This window comes from Nilaparvata lugens, chromosome 8 (genome assembly GCF_014356525.2).
Source record: "Nilaparvata lugens isolate BPH chromosome 8, ASM1435652v1, whole genome shotgun sequence".
Classification (NCBI taxonomy): Eukaryota; Metazoa; Arthropoda; class Insecta; order Hemiptera; family Delphacidae; genus Nilaparvata; species Nilaparvata lugens.
The window spans coordinates 31,328,838-31,344,957 of NC_052511.1; the positions used below are offsets into that span (position 1 = coordinate 31,328,838).

The following is a 16,120-nucleotide window of genomic DNA, read 5'->3' on the forward strand; positions in this document are numbered from 1 at the left end:
CTTCCTTTACTTTTAATAATTGCAACTGGTTTGCTGCTTTCCGCCCTCCCCCAAAGTTTTTGGCTTGAAGCATGACTAAATAAATTCCATAACGGAATATCAAATTGCCATAATAATGAAACTCACAGTTGAAAAACTTTTGTATGTTATTACGCATGTCATAATGGGACTAACTACTTAGAAGAAAAATACACATTTAATTGACGATTACTTGATTTTCCAGCGGTGAAGATTTATAATCATTATAACATCATCCTAATTGAGTAAATTTATCCTTATATATTTTACGATCTAATCCAAAACTTATGTTAATTCAATCTCCCTTGATTTTCTCATAAATTCTTGTATTGTGAGTCTTTACAGCAGCTATTTTGGGACGTGTAGTTTATAAAATAAAATGTTTTTCTACAGATCACTAATCTTTAATGTTCTAAAATCTAAATGCTAATCTATTATTCCAACCCTATTTATCCTAATTTCCAATTAACTTCCATTTTGCCTTCAAAATGAATAAAAAGATAAACTCAAGGAACTTGATGTGCAATACTTATCTGTCTGTCGTGTTCTCATTGATATTGTTGTGCCGTAATTGTTGCATGATGTAATGTGGTGTGTCATTGATGTGAGTGCAAATTGGTGTTCTATGTTTTAAATTACTGAACTAAAAAACATTATAATATTTAAAACTTTTTCTCTTTTGAGAACTCCAGAGGTGGTTCTCATGATAGAGAAGACCCATCAAAAGAAACGTAATTGAATGTCGAATAAAATATATGTTTTACATGTAGTGTTGTAACAAATGCAACAGCATGGATGTTAATTGTGGCACATGTTGGTGTGTAATCGATGTTAGCCTCATAAGAACACAGTATTTCGAATACAGTCTCATAACATGAAGCTAATAGATTTTCTTGAAGTTGCAACTCCAGACGTGGAATAGAAGAGAGTAGTTATTTAGAACCGAAAAATATTGCAAAAGATGCTATCACAGTTACTTTGCACCTTACCTTATCAACAAGAACAGTATGTTTTTAGCATACAATGGCAAAACATGATTAAATTTATGTTCAACATTTTCGAAATGACATGTGAATTTCTAGAACTCCTCCACTGTTCATATACACAACATTATTTTTCATTATTATTATTTGGCGTATGGCAGATACACAACAAATATATAGCTCATGAGTCTCAAATACCTAGATATACACTGTACATTTCCAAATTCTTTGAGATGTTGTGTTGTTTCATTGATTGAGCAGAGAATCGTTTTTGTTCTATTTTAATCTCTTTATTCAATCCATGCAATGTTCACAATATCCACGGTTACAAACAAGCTTCACGCTTATGTGGCCTCAATAAGTGATTGACCGAATTTCTCCATCAAATTTCCAGATTTTATGAATTTATTCTTGATAAATTTGAATTATTTACTAATGACTTTGTTACGTTTTCGATTTCTATTTGCTGAGTGACAAAACTTGAGACTGCGATTTTCGAAAATGCTGTTTGAAATTTTTTGTAGATGCCCATGCTCTTCATTTGTCGATTCCAGCGCCCGGATTGGCCAATGGAGAGGCAACTCTTCAGCACGCCGCCGCTTATCCCGGTATGCAGCCTTATCCTGGAGTTGGTAAGTCAACCTATTTGTCAAAAAACCTCTATCTGTTGCATACGCACCTTGACCGACCGAAAATGGCCAAGATACAGCTTCCGGATCCGTCACTCTTATTCCTTCTCCTATCCAGGGCCCCTGCTGCCCTCATTGCATGGATCAGCATTATATCTCCGGAATAACAATAAATATACCAAAATTATTCTAACTGACTGACAGGAATTGTTTCTTAATCCTTTAAAATGAATTATCTAAATTCAAATAATTGATTATAATACATCCAAAATCCAAATCCCATCTGACTCAATGTTCAGAATAATAAAATCAAATCAATTTTAATTTTTACATAGCTTGTATAACATAAAAATCATCAGTAAAAGAAGCACACTTTTGTTTTCTTCAGTAATAAAATTAACAAAAATACAGAAATATAAAATTGTCATTGAACTCTTCTGTCTTCAAATATTACTTATAAATACTGCTCATTCTCTACTTAATGCTAAAAGGAAAATAATTTTAGCATTCATAGGCTATAATTTTCCAAATGCTAGGTACACTACTAACTTGGAATTAATTTTTTGAAGTGATTTACATTTAACAAAAGTATTCTTTCCCTTGATATCCTTGATTTTCTCAATGTAAATTGAGATTACTATTGATAATGCTTAAAATAATGGTAATAATGATACGGTTGAAAAAACTGTATGTAAATTATTTCATAAGTTATGAAAATTTACATCTGATTTCAAAACAAATGATTTTACAACTACTTTGAGATTCAGTTCAAGGAGAGGATGGAATTATTGAAGGGAGAGGCAATTTTGAGGTGGTTGAATTAAATAGATTCATCCATGAGTGATTTGTACTTATTCCATCAATTTAACAAATCTCATCACTCTTCCAAAGTATCAAATCATTTTATGATTTAACAATCGTTTGTTGCTAATTAATATATTGGCAATTGAAATATTTCCCTATTATGGTTATAACAGCCAGACAAGTTTACTGTCTTGACTGTCATAGTAGCCTGAATATAATCAGTGAATTATTGTAATTCAGGTGTGATCATATACGTTTGATGTTTCGAATTATTATCTGATTACTTCTCATTCTAAGTATACTAGTAGGATATAGTGGGCATTCCTATAGAATATTCTGGGACTTTTCTCGTGGCATGTCAACTATATAATAAATAGTTTGATGTGATCTATATGACTTTCAAGTCATGATCATGTGCAGATATAATGCACTTTGCATTAATGACATATTATCTGTGCAGATATAAAATAAGCTAATTAGTTGATGATTAAAAAACTTACCATTTATTTATTGTATTGATACTTTTCCAAAAAATATGTTTATCAATTCAATAAATCGTTTGAAATTAAATACAATAATCTACTGAAATATTTAAAAATAAGTAACCTAGTTTAATTTTCAGCTGACTGTATGTTGTTACCTCCTTGTTCTTCTAATTGTTGTGTATAGTCAATGTTATTGTTCTTGCTTTATCTGTTTAAATTATAAAAATCGACGGACATAATAAATTATTGAGTAGAAGGCATGTTAGATGTAATATGTGTCTAAAATAAATGTATTTTTTTTTAATGTTTTAGAAGAATTTGTGTCAAGATGTTGCAGCTTTTCATATAAATATATTTTAATGGAGCATATTGATGTTGTGCATGACATTTATGTCAGCATCACTGTTACATGGTATACTATAATTGATGGCATAAATACAGTGGAACATGATAGCTTCAGTTCAAAATTGCATAGCTTAATGTTTTCTCCTTTGAAAAAAAACAATTCTTGAAGCATTCTATTTTGTCAATGTTAGTAACTGTAATCTTAGTACTCTTAGTATCCTTCCAACTTAATTTCTGTGAATGTTGATGTTTTATATAATATTATCTTTAAAATTATTATTATTGTTTTCGAGTGAATCAAAAGTACTGGAATAAATCAGTTACTAAGTTTGCCAAAAACATGTTGATTTGCAATCTCTTGTCTTCTTAGAACTCTTATAAGCTAAATGATTATAAATTGATATTATAATTTTAAATTCATGTTCCACTGTAGTTGTTAAATGTTGGATTTGATCCATTCTACAAACTCAATAACTACCAACAAACTGTGTTGGTATTTATTTAGTTTGTGGAGTTAAATGTTACATTACTTCTAGACTGTTACTTTCTCTGTGTTATTTTCTTTGATAAATGTGCGTGTGCGTGTGTATTTTTTTAATGATTTGTGCAACCACTTTTTGCACATTATTTTTCCTTTTTCTCATCTCCTTCGAACTGTACAAAGCGGAGGGTGATGGTAATTATTGTTGTTGGTGTTTTACTGATGTCTACTCGGTGATTGATTGTTTGGGTGTTCTGTGTTTGTGTATCGGTGTTGTGTTTCGACAGCGTTTCCAGCCGTCTACGGTCAGTTTGCGCAGGCAGTGCCTCAGCCTCTGGCTACTCTGGCCGCAACGCAACGCGAAGGTAGGCCAAATCACTCCACTCCACTCCACCGCCACTCATAACTTAACACCACTGCTCTCACAACGATTAACCCTTTGTAGCTCACTCATATTAACTTAATCTTAATTGGGAAAAAATAAATTTTCTATAATGCTATTTTCTAAATCTTATCAAGTATAATCTTAGCAATTGATGAAGTAGTAGTGGATTTGGTTCCCTAATAAAAATGCATCTGTGAATGTTGCTCTTCTTTTGTGCAAATAGAAAGTGAAGCGGCCATTAATAACAGCATGATGTTGGAATTTAAATTGCAGCTTGAAACTTTCAGCGATTTATACACAAAAAATTCATCATAAATGCAAATCAACAGTAGTGCCAACATAAACAAAAATATAATCATAATTGCGGATAATAATCCACTCAAACCCTTAGATTATTTATGCTATAAAAATATACATACGGTATTTCGTTTCCATTATTAAATTACCGAGTTTCTATTTTTACCAATTGAAAAACTTCTCTGCCCTGCTATTCTTTATATACTTTAGATCTATTGCAGAAATATCATAATTGGACAAACATTCAACGCATTAGGCGATGTCATCATTTATTTTTCACAAGATCAGAAATTTTATTTCACCAATTGAATCACATGACCTACAAAGGGTTAACGGAGCAGCAGTTTCTTCAATCATTTGATATCATAACAATAGTTCAATACTAACATTGAAATATAACTCTTTTGTAGAAATTTATCACATTACTATTCAATTATATGCAAGTTCTATCATAGTATCAGTTTTCCACAAATCAAATAGTGTTTTTATGAATCTATAACATGGTTGTGCTCTGCAAAGAGCTAGAGATTCCTAGATTTCATCACATTTTTGACAGATACGATTATGAAATTTTACTCATGATTCAAATGTTCTTTAAACACTCACTTTTAAAATAATTGATAATGGAAAAAGTCATAGTAAATAGTAAATTTCAAATCATTCATGCATGAATCAGAAAGAAAAAATGATCATCAGTGACATTTTAGTCACTTAGGTACACTCCTATTGACTTATTGAGAATGTAAAACTGAATTCAAGAGAAAATTAACCTCTCGTCTTAATATTTGTAAGTATTACTTATTACTTTCTCAATGTTACTTATAATTGATGGTGTATCTGCTATGCTGTTCTATATGTACAATAATTTGTTTTTTATCTATTGATTGGAAATATGTTTGTTTTTTATTGTTGTTCATATTTTCGTATAATATGTGTCTTTTAATTTTTCCTGTTATTTATTTCATAAGTCTATCTGTTTACAAACACTGCTAACAAAAATCTGAATGTTTTTCTTTTTTAATTTTGCTCTTGCACAATAATTGTTGTTTCTAATCAACTATTTCCACACTAATAATTACTAATTACTACACTAATCTTTTGTATGATTCAGAGTCACCTCCAATGAAAATATAATTTTCTCAGTCGCAGCTTCTTTCCAGAAAATAAGAGATCAAATTATTTGTTTTTCTCACATAGTTCATTAGTTGAATCGATCTTATTGGGTTTGAGGGGAATATTTTCGGTACTACGGAAGGATAACATGTTAGCAAGATATTGGTAAACTATCAATTCATCTCAAATCTTACGTTCATCAGCTTTCCAAAATTACATTTAATATCAACGAACTTGGAATATAAGTTTAAATAGTTTGTTCCAACATAAACTTTGCTCTTCCAGAATTCTTGTGATTGAATAAACTGTAATTTATTTTTAACATTTCTCACTTTTGGTGACAGACCTTTTTTCAGGTCTCAACTCAAGAAAAAAGACTCAACTCAATTAAAATCATTTCGGAAACATTAGGCCTAGGTACATTTTTCGAAACAAAATTTAATACTCTTTCACAATCGTTATCAACCACTTTATCACTTCGATAATAATATTGGCTTGAAATATTTAAATTAAAATTAGAATGTAATGTAAAATATACTGCAATTTAGAGAAGAAATAGACTACTTCGTATATTGAGTGTGTATTAGGTATGAAATTTGAATTTTGGGACATTTTTTATCTTATCTAGATGACGATTTTTAGTCTTTGATTAAAATTAATTCAGACCTTTTGGAAACTAATTGAATATTTTAAATGCTTGACTCCCATTTGAATCTTTTCGTGAGATTTTTTCTTAAAATACAATAGAATCGTATATAAAGCATTATATATTACAGTCAATGGCTATTCACTAGTCTTTTTTTAATAATTTTTAAACAATTGAAGTTAATTTTTTTGAATGCGCGACTATTAATCTCAATCTCAACCAATAATGTAGGGATATCAATGAAAAATATTTTATAATCAAAGTTTTTTAACATTATAGTACACTGCAAGTTTACAGCGTCAGCTAATATAAATTTAGAAATACGGTGATGAAATTCTACTCGTTCAAGATTCTCCTCTTCAGTGATCCACAAGGTTACAGGAGGAGCAAACAAAAGTTTTAAAATATCGTTTGAAAGGTTGATTACGGAAAACATTTCTTTTTAGATAGACAAGAACATTAATTTTTTTTAATCTACAAGAATTAGAACCACATCGTTTTTTAAATGATATTTGTTTTTCCACCTGTTTCACTATTATTTCCTAGAATCTAGTGTAGTATTGATGAGAAAGCGACACACACGTGCTAATAGTTTAATTGCTTAGTAGTGAGGCACATTCAGTTGCAAACGGCCTAATAGCTTGAGCTGCGCCAGCATATTAAGGCGATTTGGCTCCGAATTAAACAAATTTCCTGCTTGATATTAAGGCGATTTGGCTCCGAATTAAACAAATTTCCTGCTTGCAGTACACTTCAATGGAGTGAATGGGTCTCCCATTGACTTCTACCGAAATTCACCGTACATTGTGGATATATATGGCGCAAAAGGAGAGAGAGCCGGATTGGTTAGCAAGGACCTTGGTTAGTAAACGTTCGGAAAACTTGTATATTTCATCTCGCATCATTAGTATTGGATGCCCAATAGTCGATAGATAGTCAATGCAATTACTATACACCCTGCTGGAGTCACAATACACTGTTTGAACAGATTTGCCAGCAGATATTACAACTTTGCAATGCTTTTTCACAAGAGTTTTAGTAGAAATGGAAAGTGCAATATTAGTTGTTAGTCGGTTGGAAGTTGGAATGCTAGTTTGCAATATGGTTAGGCCTATCCATTCATAGGGTGGCGGTTTTTGTTAACACCAGGAGCCTGTTTCACTAAAATGTGCAAGTACTGTTTAAAAGGAAAGGACTGCCATCTCCCAAACACTATAACAAACACTATAACATATGATATTTTTGGAGTGAAACACTTTTCAAACTGTCAGCATTTCTTATAAATCAAATCAACGATCCCCACCCATTCAATCAATGCGAACAGTTTGAAGTGAATCACACTTCTTAAGACACTCCTCGCTGTAGTATTAAGGCACTAAAGGCATAAACATATATTTCCCTTCACTATCTACGTCCAGTGTAAGGGAGCCTTTCTCATATATTGCAGGACTTCTAAATTTTTATGGAACAAATCTCAGGGTTCTGTTTCATGAAACTTTCAAGTCTTTACATAAATATAGGGAAATCACGAATAAATTTCCCTATAATGTATGCATTGAGCTGTTGCAAAAGCTTGGAAGAGTTTTACGGTATAATTCAGGCAAACTACTATTTAAATTGGCTCTCATTTGAAGCTTCTTGTGAGAATTGGAGTTAGGTGTTCCCATATTATAGCAGAGCTCTATATCTATAATAATTAATTGAGGTGCCAGAACTACAACCCACTCCACCGAAATGTTATTCACTGAACGTGAAAATAGAATAATATTTTCCAGTAAGTACTGTATAATCCAATAATAATCATATAATCCAGTAAAGTACCGTACTGGACTCTTAGTTTTATGAAACAGTCTCCTTGTCTCTTTCTTGCAGTTGACAAAATTAGAATGCGCTCAATCAAATATGGGTTCTTCATGCCTGAAGAAATGATTTTGTGGCATTCATGGGAATTCACATGAATTCTATAAGATGCCACTTAGTAGAAAAGCTGTTTTTCTCAACGCAATCTGCCCCTTTCAACCTTGAAAACTAGATTTGATTTGGGAAAAAATCTTATACATTTAGAAAATGGTTGCCGTTGGATAAATTATTAGCAACATTAGTGATGATTCCTGAACTGTTTGAAGTGTATGCCATATTTCTCAAAACCCAGCGAGGTATAAGATACTAAAGAAATCATTCAAGAGATCGTTTAAAAAGCTATCATCCTTTTTCTCTAATAGGTTATAGAAAAATGAAATTTCATATGGCGTGAGTTTTTTTTTTAGATAAAATTGAATCATTACCCCATATTTTAGAAGTCTCAATGCATGTATTCTCTTGGAATACTCTCTGTACTCTAGAAAATAAATCTCTGAAAACAAAACCAGATGAAGTATACATGAACATTGGTGCAGAATAGACTCTGTATACATTTTATCAATAGACATGGTTCAACTAGAATCTTTTTGTCCTCCCGAAAGCTCCTTCCAGAATATTCTCTGGTTTCGAAATTAAAAGACAGGCTCGTCTGACAAATTCTATTGGGTATCAATATTGGGTGAAATATAAATCACCTATTGATAAAAGGTTGGTATAATGCTTTTCTGTAGCCTACACTTTACATAGTTTTAATCTAGTTTAGATATACTTTATAATTTTCTGTTGACTTCATTTTTTCACCTAGTTAATTAATCTCGTTGAACGAGAATTATCACAGAATTCGTTTTAATGCCGGACTGATAAAATCGTGACTAAATTTGTGTAGGTGTTTTCTGATAAATGAGCCCTACCCTGGGTGACAAAGTGACAACTCTATCATAATGTCTTTAAGTATCGATAAAATTCGAGTTGATAATGTCTTTATCAACTAAGTATTATACGGAAATATTCATTATTACCTGAATCAAGCTAATTAATTCAATAATAAAAGGACTTTCATTGTAAATATTTATATCATTGACTTTTATTGATGTGCGTTTATTATTATTGAAATTTGATTTTTGGCTTTAAATATATTGAAATTGATAACTATTTTTAAATATTCTATTCTCTACGATCGTTCTTCTTTAATTGTTGTACCGTACACTATTAGTTTATTGTACTACAATATTATAAATATATATTTGCACGTTTATTAAGCATTTTTGAACAATTTTTTTCAATGTTCAAGCTTTATTGGTGTTACTGTCCCAGTTTGTTTGAATGTTTTAATATGATATAGGAGAATTTGCAATTCATATTAAATCCTGATAGTCTGTAAGAATATTTTTTGTGCGAAAATAACAATTTTTGTCTTGAAGAGATTGACAAAGCTCTTTGACACCGAGTTTCAGAAAATTTTTGTGACAACAATTATTCAATCGTGATTATTAATCCAATAATTAATAATTGAATATACACTATAACATGTTATTTTATATATTACGTATTTTGCATGAATTAATTAGGAGTTTTTGCATAATGTGACCTTATTGTTCCACCTACAGTATAAAAATAAATTTAAATTTTTAAATAAATATCTTGGAAATTATTGCTAATAAACTATACGCCATTTGGCGTCAAAAATAATATCAAGCTTATTTATAGCGTTTGAATTGAGGATTGCTTTGCGTTTGTTATGATAAATTAAAAATACAATATTGTGTGACATAATGCAAAAACTCTCAAATTCAATAAACAAATCCAAAATGCATGCCTATAGTTTAAGCTGAAGTTGAAGTATAATATGTGCTTTCTACATTCACATAATATATATTATGATGCTAGATGTCTAGTTTATTATATGTATGCAAGATTTATATATTTGAGAAAATTCTTTTGAATTTATCACGTTCATCATACCACTCTAATTATATACGTAATGCTTTATATTTCACGCTTCATATTGATTCTCTAAGCTAAAAGTAGGTAATCATTTTTTCAGCAATATTTTTCATTTTATTTATAATAAATATATTTTATAGTAAGATTGATAACATTGATAGATCGAATATATATGCTTTTATAACATTGCTATGTTTCTGCTGTTATAGAAAATGAGTACAATACAATGACATGATAATTAATTTTGATAAAAGGAGAGTTCAATATAATCTATCAAATTTGATGCATTCATTTTTGAAAAAAACATTGATCAAATTATTCAAATGTGTTGGATCCTATCCTTATTGACGGATCATTAATATCAAATTACAATAACCAATATTTATATATTCTAATAATAATGCATTTTTCAAGTACCTGAAGAATTTGCTACTTATTATGAAGTAATTGTCTGGTTGAGTGAAAAGAATTCTCTCAACCAAATTTCGTTATCTCTCTCAAATGAGAATTCTATTTTCATATTTTTAGATTTCAAGTTATCTGCATGAATATTGATGAGTTTTATTATGAAAATGTATGAGTAATAATAATTAAACATCATTCAACCAAGAACTTTAAAGTTTTGTGATCAACGACCTACTCTTATAGTTAACTCTATTTATCAGTTCATTATTATGTTCATTTGTCATGATGGAAATAATTAATCATTTTTCTACAGTAAACTGGAAAACTATGTTCCAGTTTGAAACAATTTTAAAAAACTAATATCTTTTGAAGTCAATTAGCAATCGTATCGGACAATGAATTTCAGATTATTAGTACTCATACAAATTCTTACTATTATAGTGATGCATTTTAGTATTAATTGAAGATTATTTTATGAAAACGCAAAAAATCAGTCACCTCTGATCTAAGTCAAAGATCTCAACAATATTGTATTCAAACATTTGTTTGCAAATATAAGATGAGGTCTTAAAACAAAATTCAATTCTTCAAGTCAAATTTGGAAAAAATTGACACAATTTTCTTGAGAGTTGGTACATTACTTGAAACAATTCAGGAGTGAATTTGCACTCTAGTTGTGAATCAAGTTTTGCAGTCATAAGACAGGCAGGCCTCTATACTAAGATGCATTTGGTGTTTACCACACTACTACTGCACTACTGTATTCAGAAAAACAACTACTATAATATTCAGAACTGAGATCATTACAAATGTTACAGATTTTAAACATGAAAATATCATCATTGATTGGCAACTGTGAATGAATATATTAACGGCCTAATTAATAGGCCTTCTTAATCCTTTTTATTGAAATTGGAATGTGTAATATTATTATGTTGAAGGTTTGAATGTTGATACTTTTTTGAACATGTTATCTGTTCCACTATGGTATGATATTTATGATAGAAACCTTTTGCAACTAAGTAACAAAAAATCTATAGGCGCCTATGAGCTTGTTTTCTAAATATTTTATGAAGATTATTATTGAGGTTGTATAACAATCCTCAAGTGATATGAGTTATCAGAATCCTCAAGTGAATTGGTAAATATTAGTGTTGAATATATTTTTTGAATGAATCATAGTTCAAAGGCTTTTTAGCCTACAATGCTGTATTTTATGAATGAGAAATTCAAGTTATATAGAATTCATATTTTAAATGACTCATTAACATAATATTGAAAGGCTTGTTAGCCTATTGTATGTTATGAGATCATTGGAAACAGTAGAAGTCACGATGACTGATTTATCTCGCGTTAATTGTTCAGCATTAACCTTTCAGGTTGTTCAATCTCAGGTCCAGAGGGCTGCAACCTGTTTATCTACCACCTGCCCCAGGAGTTTGGAGATGCCGAATTGATGCAAATGTTCCTCCCGTTTGGCAATGTCATCAGCTCTAAAGTATTTATCGACCGGGCAACAAACCAGAGCAAGTGTTTCGGTAAGTTCAAATATTCATTAACTCTAGAATTCTATTTCATAAAACTAGTCATTTTTATTCAAATAAATACAATTGAGCTCTTCTATAAATTGAATGGCAACCCGTTATCAGTGAATTAGATTTCCAGAATAAACTACTCGAGTCCTTCAGTGTATATTTCCATAATACAAAATTAAATCGAAGCAGTATCTTCATTTTGTGAATTCTAGATAATATTATACTTCCATTACACTAGATAAAAGGGCTACTACAAAGGATAAAAGGACTACACTCTTTTAAAAATAACATCACAGCTTTCCACTCCGGAATCATAGACTTGGGATGTGATCACTATTCAAATATTGTTCTTTATTCAATGAATACAAGGAACTAAACTCAAATCAAATCGAAGTACATTAATCAAATCAAATAAAGATACATTAATATATCTGATATAAATTGACTTCCCGCTTGGATTATTAGCCAGAGTGCGGGGCAAAGTTGCTGAAAACCGAAAGGTACGGTATTCAAATTATAACTAATCAAGTTATATCTAATCGATCACCTAAATTAGGTGTCCCTTAGAAAACTAGAAGTCAATTCATATCTCATTTTCATCAACATACCACCCATTACCCTCGCACAATCCCAAGGCTCATGTGATTATCATGCTTAGCAAAAACAAAAAGCTACTTGGTGAAATCAAATTAGTTTCACAGTTGAAAATTTGTTGAAGTAAGGTATCTCAGTCTCATTATTTATTTATATTGAGTAAAATAATAAGACTTTTGGTTAAGAGCAGTAGGCTGAAGCTTTTACATTTTCATTTATTTTCATGATTACAATAATAACACTTGCAGATAAGAACAACAGGCTGAAGCTTATAAATTTCCTATTCCAATTCATACAACACACTCTAAAAAATTGTCTTGCTTTTTGTGTTGTCCACATGAGCTTCAGGCTTGTGCCTGGGGTGATGAGACTTATGATGATGATAAAAAATGAGTGGACCTACAACTAACTTAAGGTGGACTCTGTACGGTACCACTGGTGATTTATTTATTTATAAAACATGATAATTCCTACTGAGTCCAATGAGACACATAGTGGAACAAAAACAAATTGCAATGTACATGAATAAACATAGTGTAAAACTAAAATTATAATAGATAATTTATTGATTCCATACTCATAAATAATAATATTCAGAGGGGTCGGCTCTACACGTGGTCACCCTTACAACAGGAATAGCAGACGCTTGGAGCCAAACTTATCTTATAGATAGCTTATCGGTGCGACCACAGAGCCAACTGCTTCTCTAAAAACCTTGATAAGCTTATAATATTTATATAATAAGCATCTAAGGTTTGTGTGTAAAGCTAGGTTCACACTATGTGGCAGAGATATGTGGCTTGGAGCTCTGCTACAAGTTCAAAAAGTGGCACTGTAGATCTGCTCCATAGCAGAAAATGAGCTATCCAAAATTGTCGGTAAACATCAAAGAGAATCTGAGCTATTTGTAGCAGAGCTACATGTCAATTTTTGTTTATTGACCGAGCGAAGTGAGGTCTAAGATTCAAGTTGACGGTTTGGCATTTCTCTTAATATTTATATGTTTCTATGTTGCGCATTTACGGCGAAACGTGGTAATAGATTTTCATGAAATTTTACAGGTATGTTCCTTTTTAAATTGCGCGTCGACGTATATACAAGGTTTTTGGAAATTTTGCGTTTCAAGGATAATATAAAAGGAAAAAGGAGCCTCCTTCAAACGCCAATATTAGAGTAAAAATCAGACTATAGAATTATTCATCATAAATCAGCTGTCTAGTGGATTATAATACTACCCGTTTAAAAACATCGAACATCTTGAAAATGTATCTTTCCATCAACGTTAGTAGACAGTTTACTATAATACTACCCGTTCAAAAACATCGAACATATTGAAAATGTATCTTTCCATCAACGTTGTAGACAGTTGCAGCTAGACCTGATAACAGCGCTCACACTCACATTCCGGGACGACACGTCACGGTACGATAGAACAAAAAGCACTATGTTTATTTAGGATTTTTTCTACACATTTCAAATTGATAAATTATTTATTAATTTTTGAGAAAACATAACAACTGGTCAATGTAACTTACTGAGCGCGAGGTATACTGTTCACAGAACTACTAGTAGCAGAGCTAGATGTAGCTGCTCCGTCCTTGAAAGAAGGCTGCCGCAGCTGTTTACTGCTGTTTGCAGCTGTTCAGTGCCTGCTGGGTTCACACCAGATATACTGTACTCATTTGTTGTCAGAGTGATAGTAGGTTACTGCGCATTGCGAACATTTATTTTTTATTTATATACTATTGTGCAATAATGGAGAGTGAATTGGACTGGAATAGAGACAAAATTATCCAATATCTTCTTTCTCTTCTCTGTGCTGAAAGTATCACAGTAGCTGCGGCGAAAGCAGCGGCTGCTGCAAGAACTACCTTCTTCTTCGGCATCTGGCTGGGAACTGAGCAGTGAATATTGGTTTATTCCAAACTCTATGGAGCTCTGCTACAAGTAATGTCATCAAAATGGCAGCACAGAGAAGAAAAAGAATATATTGGTTAATTTTGTCTCTATTCCAGTCAAATTCACTCTCCATCATTACACAATATTATATAAATCAAAAATACATGCTCTCAATGCGCAAACTAGCACTCTGAAAACAAATGAGTAAAGGATATCTGGTGTAAACCCAGCAGACATTAAACAGCTGCGGCAGCCTCCCTTCAAGGACAGAGCAGCTACATGTAGCTCTGCTATAAACAAAAATTGACATATAGCAGAGCTACATATATAGCTCTGCTACATAAAATTAGCGTTAAATCTACTTATAGCAGAGCTATATGTAGCTGACAGAGCTAAATGTAGCTCAAATGTTATATATCGTAGCTGTGCTATATAGCTCTCCAGATACATAGTGTAAACGTAGCTTAATGAGTGTAATTTAATCGATTAATGAGATTTGTTGGTTCAGGTTTCGTGTCGTTCGACAACCCGGCGAGCGCACATGCGGCGATCCAGGCGATGAATGGCTTCCAGATCGGCATGAAGCGCCTGAAGGTCCAGCTGAAGAGACCCAAGGACGCTAACCGTCCCTACTAACCCCTTGTTATCGAGACCCAGCACTACAGCAGCAGCAGTCTCTATGCTGCTTCTAATGCTGGTACGTCTAACTAAACCATCTTCTATTTTCACCCATCAACTATTTTCTAGAACTGCAGGCCCGGTCGCACGTATGTCCATTTAATTCAAACGTGACTAACCGTTGTTCAAATACGTCATCTCATTTTCACCTCATACATCATTTTTCTCTTTAGACTACTTTTGAATATAAATGAAAATATAAATTCAAGTACCCTTTTTAAAATTATTTATTGACTAACCTTTAGTGACTAAATAATTTTGAAAAGGGTACTTAGATTTTTATTTTTATTTATATCATATTATGTCTCTCATTTCCTCTGGTGTCATTTAATGGCAGTTGATCACGGTTGAATTCAATAGAAGCACATGCAACGTGCAACCAGAAGAATATGTTGAAGAATCAATTATAAATGTAACTAATCCAATATTATATTAGGTTCAAAACCTATTTACTTTATTAGTATTACAAAATGCAAGATAAGCAGAAATCAAAAACAACTTTTTCTATTTCATGGAATAATTTTTCTATCAATTAATATTTCTCTTGTGTTACTGTCCATACATAATTGGATTTTATGCAAAACTTGACTAGTGAGTTTTTCTCTTCAAACTGCGAGCATTCCTAATAACATTAACTCTGATAAAGTTCAGAACTTGACTATCAGTTATAATAGAAGACTGACTATGAATTAGGAGAAAGAGGCAAAGTTTCTGCACTTGACACTTGCCTTAGTTGCTGGGACCAACATATTGACATTGTTGCTAGCAAGCTGAATAAGGGAGTCTTTTTAATTAGAAAACTGAGGTCATATTATGTCAGTTTGGATGTTTTAAAGGTGATTTATTACGCTTACATCAATTCTCATCTGTCATATGGCACCATACTTTGGGGTTCCAGAGCTTACAGTGGTAGACTTTTTAGAATACAGAGAAAGGCTATCAGACTGATTTGTGGGCTTTCTAAGCGAGCACAGTGTGATGAGCATTTTAAAATTCTGGGAATATTGACTCTACCCTTC

General features: G+C 31.7%; 1 protein-coding gene across 37 annotated transcripts in view; it reads left to right on the forward strand.

The window, feature by feature from the left end:
- LOC111046754 (CUGBP Elav-like family member 4) overlaps positions 1 to 16,120 on the forward strand; it is a 433,104-nt gene that overhangs the window by 403,359 nt on the left and 13,625 nt on the right. For 14 of the 37 annotated variants that reach the window (XM_039434484.1, XM_039434477.1, XM_039434475.1 and 11 more), the window contains 6 exons: positions 1,526 to 1,633; positions 4,033 to 4,110; positions 6,934 to 7,047; positions 10,065 to 10,070; positions 11,775 to 11,933; positions 14,932 to 15,120. In XM_039434484.1, coding sequence (XP_039290418.1) covers positions 1,526 to 1,633; positions 4,033 to 4,110; positions 6,934 to 7,047; positions 10,065 to 10,070; positions 11,775 to 11,933; positions 14,932 to 15,059 — 593 coding nt within the window. In that variant the 3' untranslated portion in view covers positions 15,060 to 15,120. Of the gene's footprint in view, positions 1 to 1,525; positions 1,634 to 4,032; positions 4,111 to 6,933; positions 7,048 to 10,064; positions 10,075 to 11,774; positions 11,934 to 14,931; positions 15,121 to 16,120 lie in introns of all 37 variants that reach the window. The other 23 variants (XM_039434482.1, XM_039434491.1, XM_039434492.1 and 20 more) reach the window with 19 other exon arrangements.